Below are 19,177 nucleotides of genomic sequence, written 5' to 3' on the forward strand. Positions count from 1 at the left end.
CTATTCATGTACTGGAAAGACAACAACTTACAGAAATGAAAATATGTAACAGAGAGAGGGAGAGGGGAAGGGAGAGAAAAGTCCAAATATATTACAGGGACTCAGCCACATAATATATCACTAGAGTTTAATTCCCTTTAATAGTAGGGTCAGAAAAGATACTTACAAATTGATTGATAGCCTAGATCCTGCAAAACCTGCTGTTCTGAGGGGAAGAGGCATCTGTAAATTTGAATAAAACTCCTGGAAAGAATTAATGCAAAATTTTCTGAAGCCACAGGAAAACATCAAAAGAAGCATTCAGTTCAGTTGCTCAGTCGTGTCCGACTCTTTGCGACCCCATGAACTGCAGCACGCCAGGCCTCCCTGGCCATCACCAACTCTCGGAATTCACCCAAACCCATGTCCATTGAGTCGGCGATGCCATCCAACCATCTCATCCTCTGTCGTCCCCTTCTCCTCCTGCCCTCAATCTTTCCCAGCATCAGGGTCTTTTCAAATGAGTCAGTTCTTCACATGAGCTGGCCAAAGTATTGGAGCTTCAGCTTCAACATCAGTCCTACCAATGAACGCCCAGGACTGATCTCCCATAGGATGGACTGGTTGGATCTCCTTGCAGTCCAAGGGACTCTCAAGAGTCTTCTCCAATTCCACAGTTCAAAAGCATCAATTCAGTTTTCTTTATCGTCCAACTCTCACATCCATATATGACCACTGGAAAAACCATAACTTTGACTAGACGGACATTTGTTGACAAAGGAATGTCTCTGCTTTTTAATATGCTGTCTAGGCTGGTCATAACTTTCCTTCCAAGGAGTAAGCGTCTTTTAATTTCATGGCTGCAATCACCATCTACAGTGATTTTGGAGCCCAGAAAAATAAAGTCAGCCACTGTTTCCACTCTTTCCCCATCTATTTGCCATGAAGTGATGGGACCAGATGCCATGATCTTAGTTTTCTGAATGTTGAGCTTTAAGCCAACTTTTTCACTCTCCTCTTTCACTTTCATCAAGAGGCTCTTTAGTTTAGTTCTTCTTCACTTTCTGCCATAAGGGTGGTGTTATCTGCATATCTGAGGTTATTGGTATTTTTCCTGGCAATCTTGATCCCAGCTTGTGCTTCATCCAGCCCAGCGTTTCTCATGATGTACTCTGCATAGAAGTTAAATAAGCAGGGTGACAGTATACAGCCTTGACTTACTCCTTTTCCTATTTGGAACCAGTCTGTTGTTCCATGTCCAGTTCTAACTGTTGCTTCTGGAACTGCATACAGGTCTCTCAAGAGGCAGGTCAGGTGGTCTGGTACTCCCATCTCTTTCAGAATTTTCCACAGTTTATTGTGATCCACACAGTCAAAGGCTTTGGCATAGTCAATAAAGCAGAAATAGATGTTTTTCTGGAATTAATAACCCTAATATTAGGGTGACTAATATTGTGACTGTGTGGATGACAACAAACTGTGGGAAATTCTTAAAGAGATAGGAATACCAGACCACCTTAACTGCCTTCTGAGAAATCTGTATGCAGGTCAAGAACAGTTAGTACTGGACATGGAACAACAGACTGGTTCCAAATAGGAAAAGGAGTATGTCAAGGCTGTATATTGTCACCCTGCTTATTTAACTTCTATGCAGAGTACATCATGAGAAACGCTGGGCTGGATGAAGCACAAGCTGGGATCAAGATTGCCAGGAGAAATACCAATAACCTCAGATATGCAGATAACACCACCCTTATGGCAGAAAGTGAAGAAGAACTAAAGAGCCTCTTGATGAAAGTGAAAGAAGAGAGTGGAAAGGCTGGCTTAAAATTCAGCATTCAAAAAACTAAGATCAGGGCATCTGGTCCTATCACTTCATGGCAAATAGATGGAGAAACAATGGAAACAGTGAGAAACTTTCTTTTCTTGTGCTCCAAAATCACTACAGATGGTGACTGCAGCCATGAAATTAAAAGACGCTTGCTGCTTGGGAGAAAAGTTATGACCAACCTAGACACCATATTAAAAATCAGAGACATTACTTTGCCAACAAAGGTTCGTCTAGCCAAAGCTATGGTTTTCCAGTAGTCACGTATGGATGTGAGAGTTAAACCACAAAGAAAGCTGAGTGCCGAAGAATTGATGCTTTTGAACTGTGGTGTTGGAGAAGACTCTTGAGAGTCCCTTGGACTGCAAGGAGATCCAACCAGTCAATTCTAAAGGAAATCAGTCCTGAATATTCACTGGAAGGACTGATGTTGACGTTGAAGCTCCAATACTTTGGCCACCCGATTCCAAGAACTGACTCATTGGAAAAGACCCTGATGCTGGGAAAGACTGAAGGCAGGAGGAGAAGGGGATGACAGAGGGTGAGATGGTTGGGTGGAATCACCGACTCAATGGACACAAGTTTGAGCAAGCTCCGGGAGTTGGTAATGGATGGGGAAGCCTGGTGTGCTGCAGTCCATGGGGTAGAAAAGAGCCGGACACGACTGAGCAACTGAACTGAACTGAACTGAACTGAAGGAAGGTATACCAAATTGTACAGAAATAAGGAATAGAGTGACTCTATTGATAGAGTGAATCTATTGATTATTTTAAAATAGAATTTAAACATGAATGAATTTAAATTTCATGATAAAATTTTATAATTATTGCAATTGTTTATATATGTTGTTTAAGGTCATTGTAAATGTGTGGTTGCCATATAAATTACTTGAGAGAATTTAACTGGAATTGTTACTGATGTTTACATGTTTAAGAAAATGAACTTTCATAGTCCAACTCTTTGCTACCCCAGGGACTATAGCCCGCCAGGCTCCTCTGCCCATGGGATTCTCCAGGCAAGAATGCTGGAGTGGGTTGCTATTCCTTTTTCCAGGGGATCTTTCCAACCCAAGGATCAAACCCAGGTGTCCTGTATTGCAGGTAGAGTCTTAACCATCTGAGTCACCAGGGAAGCCCAAGGTATTTGAGAGAAATTAATCACAATCATTACTGATGTTTACAAGGTTAAGAAAATGAACTTTCATAGTTTTATCTTTTAGATAATTTAATAAGTTGAAAATTAAATTACCAAAAAAAACCCCAAATAGTGGGGGGTTATGCTGCATCTCCTGAGAGCAGAGTACTTACATAAGTTATCTGGAATTCTTTTGAACAGGATACTTTCTATTACCCTTTATCTATTTATCATTTATTTATTAATAGTGATTCATGGATATTTATTTTATACTTTTGGTTATAACCCAATACTACATCCTTGTTTTCCTGGTCAAATTGTTTCAGCCTTGGAAATTGGAAGCTCTTTCTGTTGGCTTATGTGCACCTTATTTTTTCTTTTTTTTTTTTTTTAGCAGTTTCTTGTTTTCTGTTTTAAATATTATTTGTGAATACATTGAGAAACACTTCAAATAACACTATACTTTTTTTGTTTTTAAATATCAAGCATAATTTCTTGAAAAAACCCCAGTGGAAGGATAATCTATTATCCTCACCAAAAAGTAACCCTTTTTCTTACACATTTATGTATTTATTTGTTTATTTTTGGCTGCTCTGGGTCTTCATTTCTGCGAGGGCTTTTCTCTAGCTTTGGCGAACTGGAGCTACTTTCTGTTGCAGTGCACAGGCTTCTCTCATTGTGAAGCATGGGCTCTAGGGCACTTGGGCTTCAGAAGTTGCAGCATGCAGGCTCAGAAGTTGTGGCTCACAGGCTTAATTGCTCCTCTTCATGTGGAATCTTCCTGGCTAGGGATCAAACCTAAATCCCCTGCATTGGCCAGCGGACTCTTATCCACTTCACCAACAAGTCAAGTCCAAATATTAAGCCTTTCTATTCCTCTTTTTTGCTCCTGACACTCCCATGTTTCCTTCTGTTACCATTCCCCTTCTCCTTTCAAAAACTTCCTTTAGCAATTTTTTTATTAAGTTCACTAAGAGCACATTCACTCAATTTTCCTTCATCTGAGGATGGCTTCATTTCATTTTCATTCCTGAAGTATATTCTCACTGGATGTAGAATTCTGGTAACATTTCCTTTCTCTTAGCACTTGAAAAATGTGCTATTTCCTTCTGGCCTCTATGGCTTCTAATGAGAAATCACAAAAATTAGAGACATTCTGCCCCAGGAGGCAATGTATCATTTTTCTATGACTGCTGGCCGCATTCAAGAGTTGTTTTTTGGTTTTTTCTTCTAGTTTTCAGTAATTTGATTTCTGATGTTTTGGGGCATGATGATATTTTGGGGCCTACTGTTTTTGGGATTGACTCAACTTCTTCAAACTGTAGGTTATACCTTTCCCAAATTTGTGAAGCTTTTAATCATTATCTATTCAAATATTTTTTTTCAGCCCTGCCCTCTTCCACCTCTCCTAAATTTTAGATCTACTCTTAATGTCTTACCAGCCTTTCAGATTATGTTTATTTAAAAATTCTTTTTTTTTATTTAAAAAGGCTTAATTGTGGAAAAGAACATATAAAATTTACCATTTAAACAATTTACCACCTGAACAATTTCTAACTGTACAGTTCAGTAGTGTGAAGCATATTTACAGTACTGTGAAACCAATATCCAGAAGTTTTCATATGGGAAAACAAACTCTATAACCAACAAACAACAGGACCCCATTTCTTCCTCCACCCATGCCCCAGCAACCATCAGCCTACCTTCTGTTGATATGAATTTGATTTCTCTACATACTTCATATAAGTGGAATCATACAGTATTTTTGTTTTTGTGACCAGCTTATTTCACTTAGCATAATGTCCTCAAGGTCCACTCACATCGTACCATGTGGCAGAATTTTCTTCCTTTTTAAGAATGAATACTATTCTAGGACTTCCTTGGTGGTCCAGTGGTTAGGACTCTGTTTTTCCAAAGCTAGGGGCACAGGTTCCATCCTTGGTCAGGGAACTAAGATCCCACATACCACGCCGATCAGTTAAAAAAAAGAAGAGTAGTATTCCATTGTATGTATATATTATATCTTGTTTATCCATTTATCTCTCTATGGACACTTGGGTTGCTTATTCCTCTTGCCTACTGTGAACAGTGCTACTATGAATATGGAAGTGCAAGTATTTCTTTAAGGTCTTGCTATTAATTCTTTTGATATATATTCAGAAGTGGAATTGCTGGATCACATAGTAATTCTATTTTTAATTTTTGAGGAACTGCCATGCTGTTGTCCATAGCAGCTGCACCATTTCACATTATTTTGTGTCTAGTTTCTCTGAGCACTGTGCTTGAGACTCATCCATGTTGTTGCCAGTAATAAGGCTTGGTTTATTCTCGTTACTATGTAGCACTCCATTAGGTGAAAAATCCTGCCATTATTTATTCTACTGTAGACTTTGGGGTTGTTTCCAGGTTTGAGCTATTTAAAAGAGTGCTGTTATCAACATTCTTCTGTGTTTCTGGTGTTAAAGAAAATATGTGCGTGAGCGGTAAGTCACTTCAGTCATGTCTGACTCTGTCTGTGCCATCCTGTGGACTGTAGCCTGCCAGGCTCCTCTGTCCATGAGACTCTCCAGGCAAGAATACTGGAATGAGTTGCCATGCCCTCCTCAAAAAAAAAAAAATATATATATATATATATATATGTATACACATTTCTGCCAAGTTAAATTCCTAGGAGTGGAATGATATTCTGGTGACTATTATATTATGGTTTTGATCTAAAATTTCCTGATGACTAGTGGAATTAGCACAGAACTTTTCAAATGTTTATGGGCCATTTGTGCATCTCCTCTTGTGAAGTGTCTATCCTATATTTTGCCCATTTTTCTGAAAGTTTGTTTCTTATGACTTTGCAAGAGTTCTTAATAAGTTCTGGATATGAATTCTTTGTCAGATACATGTGTTACGATATCTTCTCCTCTTTGTGGCTTTGTTCTTCAGTCTCTAAATGTAGTTTCTTATGATAAACTGATGTTCTTACCATTGACAAAGTTCAACTTTACATTTTTATTTGTCTTTTAACATTTTCTGTAACCTCATTTAGAAAATCCTTACCTAATCCAAAGTCATTAAAATATCATGTTTTCTTCTAAGAGCTTCATTGTTTATCTTTTATATTTAGGTCTGCAGTCCATCTGGAATCAATTTTTGTGTACAATTTGAGATCTGCGTCAATAGATATTTCTTCTCATATGACGTTCCAAATGACCCAGTACCATTTTTTGAAGATCATCCCTTCCCATTTCACTGCTGTATTTACCCACACCATCTGCAACAGCAGTAAAGCATTCCATTCTAAGGCACTCTCATAACTTATTCACCATTCTTCCATGAGATATTTGACTTATTTTCTGGCCTCTGCCATCATCAAACAGGGTGACTATCACTGTATGGACATCAAGGCCTTCTTCTGAAATTATTAAAGCAGACTACAATTTCTTTTTTTTTTTCAGAGTACAATTTCTGAGCCAGAAAAATATTTATTTTTTTGAAGAATTAATAAATTATACGGTTCACATTTCAAAAAATCCAAATAGGCCCAGTGAAAAGACAGCCTCCTATCTTGTCCCCAATCCTTCTGGTCCCTTCACCAGGTAAGCACAATCATGAAATCTTGAGTATTTCCCAGACACCTTGTAATACATGAACAAGCATTATTTATAATCTTTTCTTTTCACACAGCTAGTGGCACTCTATATACTTTGTTCTTCGTCTTGTCCTTTTGACTTAACAATACCTCTTAGAAATCTTCCCATTACTGTACATAGAAAAGCATCCTGGTTCATTTTTAAGGTAGCGTAATTGATGCATGTATCACAATTTAGACAGTCTCCTATCGATGGACATCTATGCTGTTTCTAAGTTTTTGCAATTCATCTGCGATTCAATGACTGACTTTTCACGTGTCATTTCACATGTGTGCAATGTAACTGTTGGAGGAGGTTCTAGAAGTGGGTCAAAGAGGATATGCAGCTGTGATGTGATTATTTTATCATTATTTTAGTTGTGATTGGATTATTTTACGGTTTACCTCATCGTGTATGAGATTAAACACTTCTTCAGAAGTTTTAAAAAGCTACTTGCTTTTGTCAACATCCTTTGACGGCATGCACTTCTTAAAAATCCCTCAGTCTGCAAATTCCTCCAGTGTTTCCTCATTAGAAGTCCTCAGACATTGTCTTTCTGTGTCAGAGTTTGCACTTTTTAAATTTATTTATTTATTTATTTATTCAGTGGGAGAAGGTGAGGGTGGGATGTTGCGAAAGAACAGCATGTATATTATCTATGGTGAAACAGGTCACCAGCCCAGGTGGGATGCATGAGACAAGTGCTCGAGCCTGGTGCACTGGGAAGACCCAGAGTTTGCACTTTTTAAAAGTTGTCTTTAAATGCTGCCACTTGACGCTCCCTCCACAACGCAGACCGGAACCCGTCTCGCTTCAATCATCACTGACTCTGGGGCTTAAAGGCGAAAAATAGCACCTGTGTGTTTTCCTAGGTGGAAGCTGGCACCTCTCAGTAAGGGGGCGGACGGATCCAGGCCTTGTGGGGGAGGAGCACGCCCCTCCCTGTAACTTTTCGGCCACGCCCTCGGCGCCACAGCCACGCCCCCGGGTGGACGGCCCCGCCCCTCACCGCACGGCGCTCGCCTCCTCCCGGAAGAGCGGCTCCACCCTCCCGCCAGTTTAGCGCCTTCCCACAGCCTCTCGGTTTTGCCCTCGGGCTGCGTGGCCCCGCCCCGTTGCGTAACCTGGCATCACTGGTCACGTGGTACTCGGCAGAGCCTAGAGGGATCAGCGGTGACCATCGCTCCCGCCCGCACAGTCTGCGCACGGATGACTTCCGCTGAGTGAAGCGCATTGAGGCGCGATGGCGAGGTCCTAGGGAAAGGCGCTGAGAGGCCCGGACACCGTCCCTAGTTGCCCTCGGCCTCCTGGCCCGGGCGCTAGTTTCCGCGCCGTTGCTAGGCAGCCGCGTCTGGGGCGGGAGCCGGGGGCGGGCTAACGCGGAAGGGTCCGGTGACAGGGAACGGGCTGTGACTGCGAAGGGTCAGGGTGCAGGGCAGAGAGCCATGGAGCAGTACTGCATCTTGGGGCGCATAGGGGAGGGTGCGCACGGCATCGTCTTCAAAGCCAAGCACGTGGAGGTGAGCATCCAGCCCTTCCTCCTTCGGTTCCATTGAGATCTCCCCGCCTTTCTGACCCATGCTTGGGCCATAGCTTCTGCCTCCCGGTAGTTCGTCCTGGCGTGCGCCCGCCTCTTTTGCCCGCGGAGATGAGGGCTTCCAAGTTGCGGCCAGGTACCAACCGTGCTTTCAGCGAGTTCCCCTAGGACCCTGGCGTGGATATCTCTTGAGTTGTTTGCCCAACTCTGCGCCGGTTGGCCCTGATTTCCCTCCAGCACGGGTTTGGGGGCGCGTTCCACCCCCACGAGGACCTCAACCCTAGGCGTCGCACCCGTTTTCCCAGCCGGGACGGGCTGACAGTGTCTGCGTTCTGTCCCAAACAGACTGGAGAGATCGTTGCCCTCAAGAAGGTGGCCCTGCGGCGGCTGGAGGATGGCATCCCCAACCAGGTCCTGCGGGAGATCAAGGCCCTGCAGGAGATCGAAGACAGTCAGTATGTGAGTGGGGCTGGTGTTCTGAGGGGCTGTCCCGCCCTCCCTGCTCACTCCCACTCTGAGGGCCTGCGGTCACTGTGTTGCCTTATTTGCATCCTCACCCCTCAACTCACTGCCTTTCTTGTCCACATTCATTCACCCAGTTATTTAATTCCTCACTCATTCCCTCTTGTTCACCCATTTATTTCTTGCCTACTTGTTTATTCATTGACTGACTTATCCTTTTTCTCAAAGCATATAGTGATTTCTAATAATAATGATTACTGCCACCTGTTGAGCTCCTGTTACGTTCTGCAGGCTGGGTTAACTGCTTTATGTACACGGTCTTTCTGAGTTTTCTCCTCCATCCTGCAAGGCGGGTTTCAGGCTCTCTTTCTCTCAGGCCAGGGCCTGCTCATGGGCACTCAGCTGGCTCAGCCTGTCTGTGGAGGCTTTGGCCTGATTGCAGAATCAGCGTTTTAACATTAGGGTCTCCCATAGGCTCTGCCCTTTGCTGGGCACTGGGGACTCAGAAAGCGGCCCCTAACCTGCTCTTGAGAACTGAAGTGTGGCAGGGGAGACAGGCAAAGGCTACAGGGTCCACTTGGCGTGATTTGTATGTGACAGGCATGAGAGGGGCTGTGGGCACATGGGGAGAGATACCACACACCCAGGCTCATTATGTGGTTTTCTCTCTTGTCCATGTCCTGAGTAGAGAATGTACTTAATTTCCTGGGGAGTGACAAAGCTAGGCCCACCCTTCCAAGAGTAGGCAATACTCTGACTTGCTTCTTACTCTCTAGAGATGTCCATGATATTTTGGTGAAAAAAGCATGTTTTAGAACTGCATGTGTCATCCTGGTTTTTTATAAGAATATTTCGTGTGTATATATATATAGATACAGATATAGATATAGGCTTCCCCGGTGGCTAAGGTGGTAAAGAATCTGCCTGCGATACCTGAGACCCGGGTTTGATCCCTGGGTTGGGAAGATCCGCTGGAGAAGGGCATGGCAACCCACTCCAGTATTCTTGCCTGGAGAATCCCATGGACAGAGGAGCCTGGTGGGCTACAGTCCATGGGTTCACAAAGAGTCAGACATGACTGAGCGACTAACACACACAACACACACTCGCACATATGAATATGTGTCTGTGTATACCACGTCTTTTGTAAAGTCTGGTGGGATAGACTCCTACTGTTGACTATAGGTGGTAGGATTTTACTTTTGCTGGGGTTTTTTTGTTGTAATTTTGTGTATTATCTGAATCTATATGTTTGTCCCAATTTGTAAAATGACTGTCTGCTACCATCAAAATCAGAAAAACAGCGCTACGGCCATTCTTGTTTCTTGAGGACAGTAAAAGGGCTTGCAAACAGCTTGTGTGAACTGGTTGGAGGGCCCATGGGAAGTTGGTGATACAGTCCTATGTCCTGTGTAGCAGGCCTGAAGGGTCTATCTTTAAAACACTCCAGATATTCCCCTGGCCCAGGCCATCCTCACCTCTCATCAGAACAACTGCAACAGCTCCCCCTTCCCTCCTCCACCTTCCCTGCCGCTACTCCCACTCCACAGTCAAAAAAATGTAGATGAATCCACTCCCCAGCTTGAAAAGCTCCAGCGGCTTCTCTTTACTCTGAAAGAACTATCTCTATCTGCTCCGGCTCATATCAGCCTCATCATTCATTCAGCAAAATTTCTTACATGTCTCTCCAAAAAACAGCACTGTCGAGACTCCAGGAGTATAGAACAGAGCAGCCTCCTTCCTGTTCTTGCCTTGGGGCCTTGTGTTTGCTGTCCCCCTGCCCACAGCTCCTTCCCAGATCCCTGTATAACAGACCTCGCCCCATCTGTCCTCTTCTGTTTTCATCAGGATACCCTATAGGTTTGTTCGTTTCTCAGTCATTTGTCCCCCAAGCTCCTTAAAGCCCTTGAGAACCCACTGGCCCTCCCTCCGGCTCATTGCTGTGTAGCCAGCCCTGTGACCTTGTGGGCCCTCAGTTTATATGGCATGTCTCCTGCTGTCCCAGTGCTGGGAGCTGTGATCAATTGTGTGTATGTGTGTTTCCAGATGATTTTCCAGTTTGTGGGCTGGGTGGGGGATCAGACACTGCCCTATGTTGGCCTTTCTTAGACCTCCTTTCCCCTGAGGGTTCGCTAGAGCTAAATCACTTCAGTCGTGTCTGACTCTTTGCGACCTCATGGACTGTCACCCACCAGGCTTCTTGTCCATGGAATTCTCCAGGCAAGAATATTGAAGTGGGCTGCCATGTCCTCCTCTAGGGGATCTTCCCAACTCAGGGATCAAACCCACATCTCTTTCATCTCTCGCGTTGGCAGGCGAGTTCTTTACCACTAGGTGCCACCTGAGTGTTTACCACGGGATTCCAGTAGGGACTTGCCTTCTTCTGGGAGAAGGGAGCAAGAGAGCACCCAGCTCCCTGATCCCGAGCTCAGGTCTCTTGTCACCTTCTCTGCCTGCCTGGTCCTCTGTTGGCGCAGGGGCTGAGGGTCCGAGAGAGTCTGAGCCATGTGAGTCTGGAGGCTGACGGGGTACCCCATTGCAGGTTGTGCAGCTGAAGGCCGTGTTCCCACATGGCGCAGGCTTCGTGCTGGCCTTCGAGTTCATGCTGTCCGATCTGGCTGAGGTGGTGCGCCACACCCAGAGGCCACTGGCCCAGGCGCAGGTCAAGAGCTACTTACAGATGCTGCTCAAGGGCGTCGCCTTCTGCCATGCCAACAACATTGTACATCGGGTCAGTGCCACCGTGGGCTGGGGTGGGCCTGTGGATGGCTGGGCTGGGAGTAGGCCAGCCCTTGATAAAGGGCATGGTTTGGGAGGGGACAGAAGGGGCAGGGCCTGGGGACAAGTGATCGGGGTTGTGGCCCTGGAGGAGACCTGGTCCTGGGCTCACCCGGGTGTCCGGCCTGCCAAGCCCTCCTGTCCGGAGGTCCACTGGGGGCTCTGGAGGGACTGATGCTTCTTTTGGTGCCCTCAGGACCTGAAACCAGCCAACCTGCTTATCAGTGCCTCAGGCCAGCTCAAGATTGCGGACTTTGGCCTGGCCCGGGTCTTTTCCCCAGACGGCAACCGCCTCTACACACACCAGGTGGCTACCAGGTAGGAAGGACCAGTTTCTGGGTGGGATATGGCAAAGGATAGGCCCCCAACCTTCCTACTGGGGAAGAGGTGATTTTGGACAGAGATGTTCTGTCCAAACAAGTGCTACTGGGGCTGGTGTAGGGGTCAGGGTGGCCTTCCAGGGCAGCTTTCTGACAGACCAGTGACCTACCTGTGACCCCCTGCCCTCCTCTTATAGGTGGTACCGAGCTCCCGAGCTCCTGTATGGTGCCCGCCAGTACGATCAGGGTGTCGACCTCTGGTGAGACTCCTGTGGGCTAGACAAGCGGGGATGTGGGTAGCTGAGTCACCTCTCCTCCTGGACATTGAGGTCTCTAAGCCTTTTGGGGGTTTTCCCTGCTGTGAGCTCTAGGTTGCCTTGGGAATGTCTTCTCTGGTTAGAGTATCTCTGAGGAGTTTGGAATCAGTGATCCTCCCCATGACAGTTTTGAGCTGGGAGGGGTCAAGTGGGATTGGAGTGATTGTCCCTGTAGGAAGCTTCTGGTCTGAGGCTGGGAAGGCGGTCTGAGGCATGAGGCATCTAAGCCTGTATGCAGGGGGTAACATCCCAGGATGTAATGTCCCTGAGTTATGCAAAGGCTTGGGTCCCTGGATATGAAGGCCCTGAACCTTTATTTGGAGTCGGATGCATGGCAACTCACTCTAGTATTCTTGCCTGGAGAATTCCATGAACATGGGAGCCTTGTGGGCTACAGGCCTTAGGATCACAGAGTCAGACATGACTGACTTACCTGGTAGCTCAGTTGGTAAAGAATCCGCCTGCAATGCAGGAGACCCTGGTTTGATTCCTGGGTCAGGAAGATCCGCTGGAGAAGAGATAGGCTACCCATTCCAGAATTCTTGGGCTTCCCTGGTGACTTAGATGGTAAAGAATCCCCCTGCAGTGTGGCAGACCTGGGTTCGATCCCTGGGTTGGGAAGATCCCCTGGAGAAGGGAAAGGCTACCCACTCCAGTATTCTTGCCTGGAGAATTCCATGGACAGAGGAGCCTGGCAGGCTCCTGGCAGGCTACAATCCTTGGAGTCGCAAAGAATCAGACACGACTGAGTGACTTTGACTTCACAAGAGTTCGAGGTCTGGGGGCTGTTTTGGAGGTCTGCCCCAGAATGGGAGGGGGTGGCTGTGTGTCCCAGAGTATGAGATTCTGAGAAGTTCCCCGAGCTATTGGGTTGATGTATGTTTCAGAGTTGAAGCCTGAGACCTATTTAGAGAAGGGGCAGTGCTCTGTATTCTAGGCTAAAGCTTTGGACTGTGTGAAGCTGGAGATCTGTAGGCTACTTTGTGGGTGTCTTGACCACAGGGGGAGGTGTGGGTGCTGGAGTGGGGAAACCTGTGTCCCTGGTGTGAGATCTCTGAGATTTTGGCTTCTGTACCTGCAGGGCCGTGGGCTGCATCCTGGGGGAGCTGTTGAACGGGTCCCCCCTTTTCCCAGGAGAGAATGACATCGAACAGCTTTGCTGTGTGCTTCGAATCTTGGGCACCCCCAGTCCTAAAGTCTGGCCGGTTTGCAGGGGCATTTGGTAGCCTTTGGAGGGGTGGGGTTGGGTGTTCTCTCTTCCCCCAGCAGCTCGTAACTCCCCCACCCTGCATCTTCTGTCTTCTGTCTCATGGTCCCACACCTCCTAGACACTCCCAGACCTTGGCCCTGGCCCAGCATGGGATCTCCTCCATCCCTGATCTGCTGGAGGGGGGAGGACCAGGGCCCAGCCCCTACTCCTTCCTGCTAATCCCCAGCACACACGCAGCCCTTACCAAGCTGGGCATGGAGCAGGCGCCTGAGATGTGCACATGTTTACTCACATCATGCTGTGAGCGCATGATGTCATGAGTGATGCGGTGCGAGCAGGGGCAGGTGGATGGGGGATCTGTGAGTGAGTGGCAGCAGGTGGGTGACAGGAAGCAAGAACTGACTCCTGGGGGTGCTGGTGGGGTGGGCGCCAGCCCTGATGAGCCCCCTTCTCCTCCAGGAGATCACTGAGCTGCCCGACTACAACAAGATCTCCTTCAAGGAGCAGGCGCCCGTGCCCCTGGAGGAGGTGCTGCCCGACGCCTCTCCCCAGGCCTTGGACCTGCTAGGGCGGTTCCTTCTCTACCCACCACAACAGCGCATCTCTGCCTCCCAGGTAGGGAGACACCCATTGCCCTGACCCTCCTTGTTTGGGCCCCTGTGACCCAGCAGGTTGAGGTCCTCGGAACCTGTGATGGGCTGGGAACAGCACACCCGGAGACAGGGGAGGGACGGCGTGGAGAAGGTGTGCCTCGCCTGAGCAGACCCTGGAGAGGCAGCAGATGGCTAGGAGTGGGCATATTAAAAGGGCATGCCCACCTCGCTGAAGAGTGCATCTTGTTTCTTCATCCCTTTATTCCTTCAAGAAGAATTTACTGGCATCTGGCATGTGCCCAGCATCATCTTGGGTCCTGATCCCGAGTGAACAGACGTGACTTGTTCCTCTGCTCTCTCCACCCTATGGTGGGGCAGGGCAGCCGATCTGTGGGCATCAAGGGGAGGGATGTTGGGACTGACACTGGGGTCGTGCAAGTCTTCTGGAGAAAGGCAGGGGGGTCTATTATCCCAAGAGAAATGATGAGCAGAGGCCTGGAGAGGAGGACCCAGAAGGGGTAGGCTGTGGTTGCAGGTGAGGGAGGTGGGGAGAACCATGGGCTGATGGCTTATGGTGTCAGGCCTCTGTCATGTGTAGCTGTCCATCTGACCTCATGGCAGCCTCACCTCTCTGCCCTTGGAACAAGCAGTGTGTGTTTACATACACCCTCTGCGAGTTCCAATGTCAGCAAGGCCTTTAGGATGTACTGAAGCCAACCGAGGCTTCCCAGGTAGCACCAGTGATAAAGAATCTGCCTGCCAATGCAGGAGACATTAAAAAAAAGACGTGGGTTCGATCCCTGGGTCAGGAAGATCCTCTGGAGAAGGGAATGGTACCTCACTCCCGTATTCTTGCCTGGGAAATCCTAAGGACAGAGGAGCCTGGCGGGCAGAGTTGGACACGACTCAAGTGACTTAGTACGCGTGCACAAAGCCAACCAACCACTTCTCAGCCCCTTGCTGCTGCCTCCCGTCTAAGTGCCCCCTGCCTCCCCGCACGTGCCCAATTGCCTCACAGAGTCTGCTTCTCCTCCTGCCCATTCAGTCTCTCCTTCACCCAGCAGAGAGAGGGGCCTTGTCCAGGCAGGCTCTCACATCTTCCCCTGCATGGCTCTCTCCTCAGCAGAGAAGTCCAGGTCCTAGTGGCCCACAGGCATCACAAACGTGGGGCCGTCACATCTGTGACCCTGCAGCTCCCTTCCCCTTGCTCACTTCACTCCCTGGGACCCCAGGCCTCCTTCAGGTCCTAAGGTCTGTGCACGTCTGTCCCAGAGCCTCACTCATTGAGCTTTCAGATCTCTGCTCAACTGCATCAGATGATTGGTGCTGTGGGAAAGAGAAAGTCAGAGCGTGGACAAGGAAAACCAGCGTGGCTGCAGGCCTGAAGAACGGGAGGGTAGGCCCTGATCTGATGCACTGTTCATCTTACTTTATCTTGTTTATCGCCCCCTGTGCTGTGCTGTGCTTAGTCGTTCAGTCGTGTCCAACCCCTGACTTTATGGAAGACTTGAAGGCAGAGCTCTTTGTTCTGTTCACTGCTACATCTCCTGTCTTTGGAGCAGTGCTGAAACAGTGAACACTCAGAGCTGTTGGGATCATCTTGAATGGAGAATGCATGAATGAGAAAATTTCTTCCGGGCAGTATTCACATCCCCCGCTGTCCCCCCAGAGGGAAGTGAGCTGAACCTGGAAGGCTGCAGTGACCGGTTTCCTTTTGCTGTCTCTTGCTCGCTCCCCTCAGGCCCTCCTGCATCACTACTTCTTCACAGCTCCCCTGCCTGTCCACCCCTCGGAGCTGCCGATCCCCCAGCGTCCAGGGGGACCTGCCCCCAAGGCCCACCCAGGACCTCCCCACGTCCATGACTTCCACGTGGACCGGCCTCTCGAGGAGTCACTGTTGAACCCAGAGCTGATTCGGCCTTTCATCCCAGAGGGCTGAGATGCAGGGCCAGGCCCGGTTGGCTTGTCCCCCGCGCCCCACTTCCCACCCCTCCCAAGGACAACCCAAGCCACTGGTTCCTCTGCTCCAGCCTGATTTCAACCACAGTGGCCCTGGTCCTGGCCAGACAATGAGGCCATCCAGCCCCAGCAGAGGGCGCCCTCAACCTGTGCTGTCGGCCTCCCACCTGTGCGCTGCTGAGGGATCCATCAGAAGGGGACAGAGTTCCACTACCATGCCTGCCATCATCAGGGATTCCACTGGTCAGGGATTGTCCCAGGAGAACCATCTAAGGGAGCACCGAGTTTAAGATGTCCTCATGGAAACCCAAGTGAGAAGGAAAGTTTGGTTTGATTTTGTTCTCAGACGTTAAACACTAGTTCAATTTTGAGATTTATTATAAAAACCCTGAGTAGTTCTATGTGATATACGCCCCTCTTCCATAGAAGAGAGAAGAAGTTCATATAGAGAGAAGTGGCCCAGGTGGCATCATCTCTTGGCTCTTGCTTCTCTCTGGTCCTTTGGAAAGTGGCCCCATTCATGGCTACTTTAGTCTTGGGGGCTTCCTAGGTTCTTCATGTAACAGAGCTCCCATTAGAGGTGAGGTGGCAGAAGTCAAGACCCAGGGATGGCTCAAGTGGGGGACCCGGTAGTGACCCTCCACACCTTAAACTGGTTTACCAGCATCACCCTCAGGATAAGGGTAGGCTGGGACCACATGAACCTCCTCTTCACTCAGAGATATCTTGCAAATAAGACAGACATTCCTGAAATTCATTTGTTAACTCAGTAAATACCAAAACAATCCGAACTTGCTCTTGTCTGTCTTATTTAATAATTTGGTAAGTCAATTCTAAAATATATATGTGGAAATGAAAAGGTTAAGAGGAGGGAGAAGCAGGAGAAAAGCAATGAGAGGATTTACAGTATCAGACACATACCAAGACATATCATAGGGCTATAGTAAATAAGACAGTGTGCTATTTGTTCATGGATAGATTAAAAACAGACAAGTGAGAGAAACTTACTAGCAGTCTTTTATTCAAAATATACATTTTGTGCTCATACGTATAAACTTCTGCAAGCACTGAGGTTACAGAGGTGACTAACTGCCATCATCACTGCCTTCTGGGCTCTTTGAGAGTAAAGCACAGTAAACTCAGTTGTTGCTTGCAGGGATGTTTAAGTGTCTCTTGACTTTAAAGGTGTTTTAAGGATCTGGCCTCTGCCTGTTTGTCCAGCCACATCTGAAGACTAAGTTTCAGTCTAGCTCAATTTCTAGTATCTCTCACCTCCATATGAATGTGGGTCTGGACCCAAACCCTGATCACTGACACTCAGCCAGTTCTGCTCACAAAGACTCTATAAACCTTACCCCCACCCCCGACAGACTCTAGCCTTGACCTTGAGCCTTACATTTATAACCTGACCCTATTACCCTGACCCTGGCATATATCCTCACTCTCACCTTCATTCAGTTCTTTAGCAGCCCCTTCCCCCCCGCACCCCCGGCCACTGGCCTGGCTTTGATCTTAGCATTGACTCTGACCCTCATCCAAACTCTGACCTCATTTGACCTAGAACTTAACCTTGTCCTTGAACTTGGCTCTCATTTTCACCTTAACCATGACTGTCTAATTGATATTTATCTAACTTTGTTTCTCATGTTGACCCTGCTCCTAATGCTGACCATTAACATGTCCTTCACATTCATCCTGATCTTGACATCTCTGACAATGATAGTTTCTCTCACACTGGTCATGAACACTATGATGAGACACTCAGCACCCTCAATCTGATTCTAACCCTCAACTTCACTCTGCCCCTAGACTGAATCCTTACCTAGACAAGGACCCTCATACTGACCCACCCTGCCCTTGAACTTGTATCTTGATGCTGAGCTACACTGTGTGTGTGTTAGTCGCTCAGTCGTGTCCAACTCTTTGCGACTCCATGGACTGTAGCTGCCAGACTCCTCTCATGGTGGAATTCTCCAGGCAAGAATACTGGAGTGGGTTACCATGCTCTTCTCCAGGGACCTTTCTGACCCAGGGATTGAACTCGGGTCTCCTGCATTGCACGCAGATACTTTACTGTCTGAGCCACGGTACTCAAGCTGAAACTGAAACTGGTCTGCACCCCAAACCTGATCATGACTCTGATTCTGACACTCATCTTGACATGGACTCACTTGGCTGACTACTACTGACACCCTAATACCATCATGACCTTGAACTTGACCTAGACCTTAACTCTGAAATTGAACTTTATGGTGACATAGCCCTTCATGATTATGGTGACTCTGATCCTCAACCTGATCATCACCTCCATCTTGACCTATCCTCATGTTGAAACTTAAGCCTGATTTTGACCACAAGCCAAACTCTGACCCTCTGTGGTAGGCAGACTAATGTTCCCCTAAAAATGCCCACGTCCTAAGCTATGAATATGCTATCTTACACACAGAAGGGATTTTGCAAATGTAATTAAAGGAATGAGATATACAGAGTGTCCTGGATTATGCAGATTGGGCCAATGTAATGGGGGTAGGGGAGGGAGAGTTGGAGGACAACTGCCAGCAGGAACAGAAATGGAACCCCACCTTGACTTTTAATTGACCTTGACTTTCATAATGTCGTGCTCACCCTGACACTGACATTATCCTCACATTGATCTTGACCCTGAATCTGACACTGATTCTAATTCTGAACATCAACCTCACCCTCAACTTGACCCTGAATCCTACTCAGAACTGCACATGCACGTCAACCTGAACCCAGCTTTAACTTTCATCCCCAAAATACCATCTTTCTTATCCTGACATTCATCCTCTCACTGACCCTCTGCAGTGGAGGCACAACTTGATCGTGATCTTGACTCTCACACTTATCTCAAACTTGAACTGGATTTTTTTTTTTTTTTGAACTGGATCTTGAACCTAACCCTGTATCTAAAATTTCCCTCACACTGATCTTGTCCTTGAAACTGATTCCAATGACATGACCCTGACCTTTCTCTTAACACTTAACCTGACATAGAATTTTACCTCGAACTGGACACTCACCCCAATTTCTGATCTTCATCAATCTGTCCCTGATCTTACCCTCATCCTGTGACCCTAATTGCTCTGACACTGAGCTAGATCATGATCCTTATCCTTACACTAATTCTGATCTTTGACATGGTCATGACCAAGTCCAGAGTGAGGTCCGGGGTCAGGGCCAAGGCAGGGGTCATGACAAAGGAGACACTAGGTGAGGGCCAGTGCCAGGCTAAGAGGGAGGCTGGGGGGTCTCTGTGAAGGTGATTGTGAAGGGGAGAGTCATGGCTAGGGCAAAATTCGGAGTGAAAGAATGTTAGGGTGTGTCACGGTCAAGTGCAGGTAAGAATAGGGGTGGGGTAGGTGTCAGATGCTAATGAGGTCAAGGGCGATGATTAGGGTGAAGCTAAGAAAAGG

The 19,177-nt window shown here is 47.4% G+C and overlaps 1 protein-coding gene across 9 annotated transcripts in view; it reads left to right on the forward strand.

Moving 5' to 3' along the window:
* Positions 1 to 7,680: 7,680 nt before the first annotated feature.
* CDK20 (cyclin dependent kinase 20) overlaps positions 7,681 to 19,177 on the forward strand; it is a 46,119-nt gene continuing 34,622 nt past the window's right edge. For 2 of the 9 annotated variants that reach the window (XM_043453315.1, XM_043453313.1), the window contains exons 1-7: positions 7,691 to 8,084; positions 8,447 to 8,560; positions 11,106 to 11,294; positions 11,538 to 11,659; positions 11,859 to 11,921; positions 13,060 to 13,183; positions 13,648 to 13,803. In XM_043453315.1, the coding sequence (XP_043309250.1) occupies positions 8,010 to 8,084; positions 8,447 to 8,560; positions 11,106 to 11,294; positions 11,538 to 11,659; positions 11,859 to 11,921; positions 13,060 to 13,183; positions 13,648 to 13,803 (843 nt within the window). In that variant the 5' untranslated portion in view covers positions 7,691 to 8,009. Of the gene's footprint in view, positions 8,085 to 8,446; positions 8,561 to 11,105; positions 11,295 to 11,537; positions 11,660 to 11,858; positions 11,922 to 13,059; positions 13,184 to 13,647; positions 13,804 to 15,522; positions 16,532 to 19,177 lie in introns of those variants that run through there. The other 7 variants (XM_043453316.1, XM_043453317.1, XM_043453314.1 and 4 more) reach the window with 7 other exon arrangements.

This window comes from Cervus canadensis, chromosome 30 (genome assembly GCF_019320065.1).
Source record: "Cervus canadensis isolate Bull #8, Minnesota chromosome 30, ASM1932006v1, whole genome shotgun sequence".
Classification (NCBI taxonomy): domain Eukaryota; kingdom Metazoa; phylum Chordata; class Mammalia; order Artiodactyla; family Cervidae; genus Cervus; species Cervus canadensis.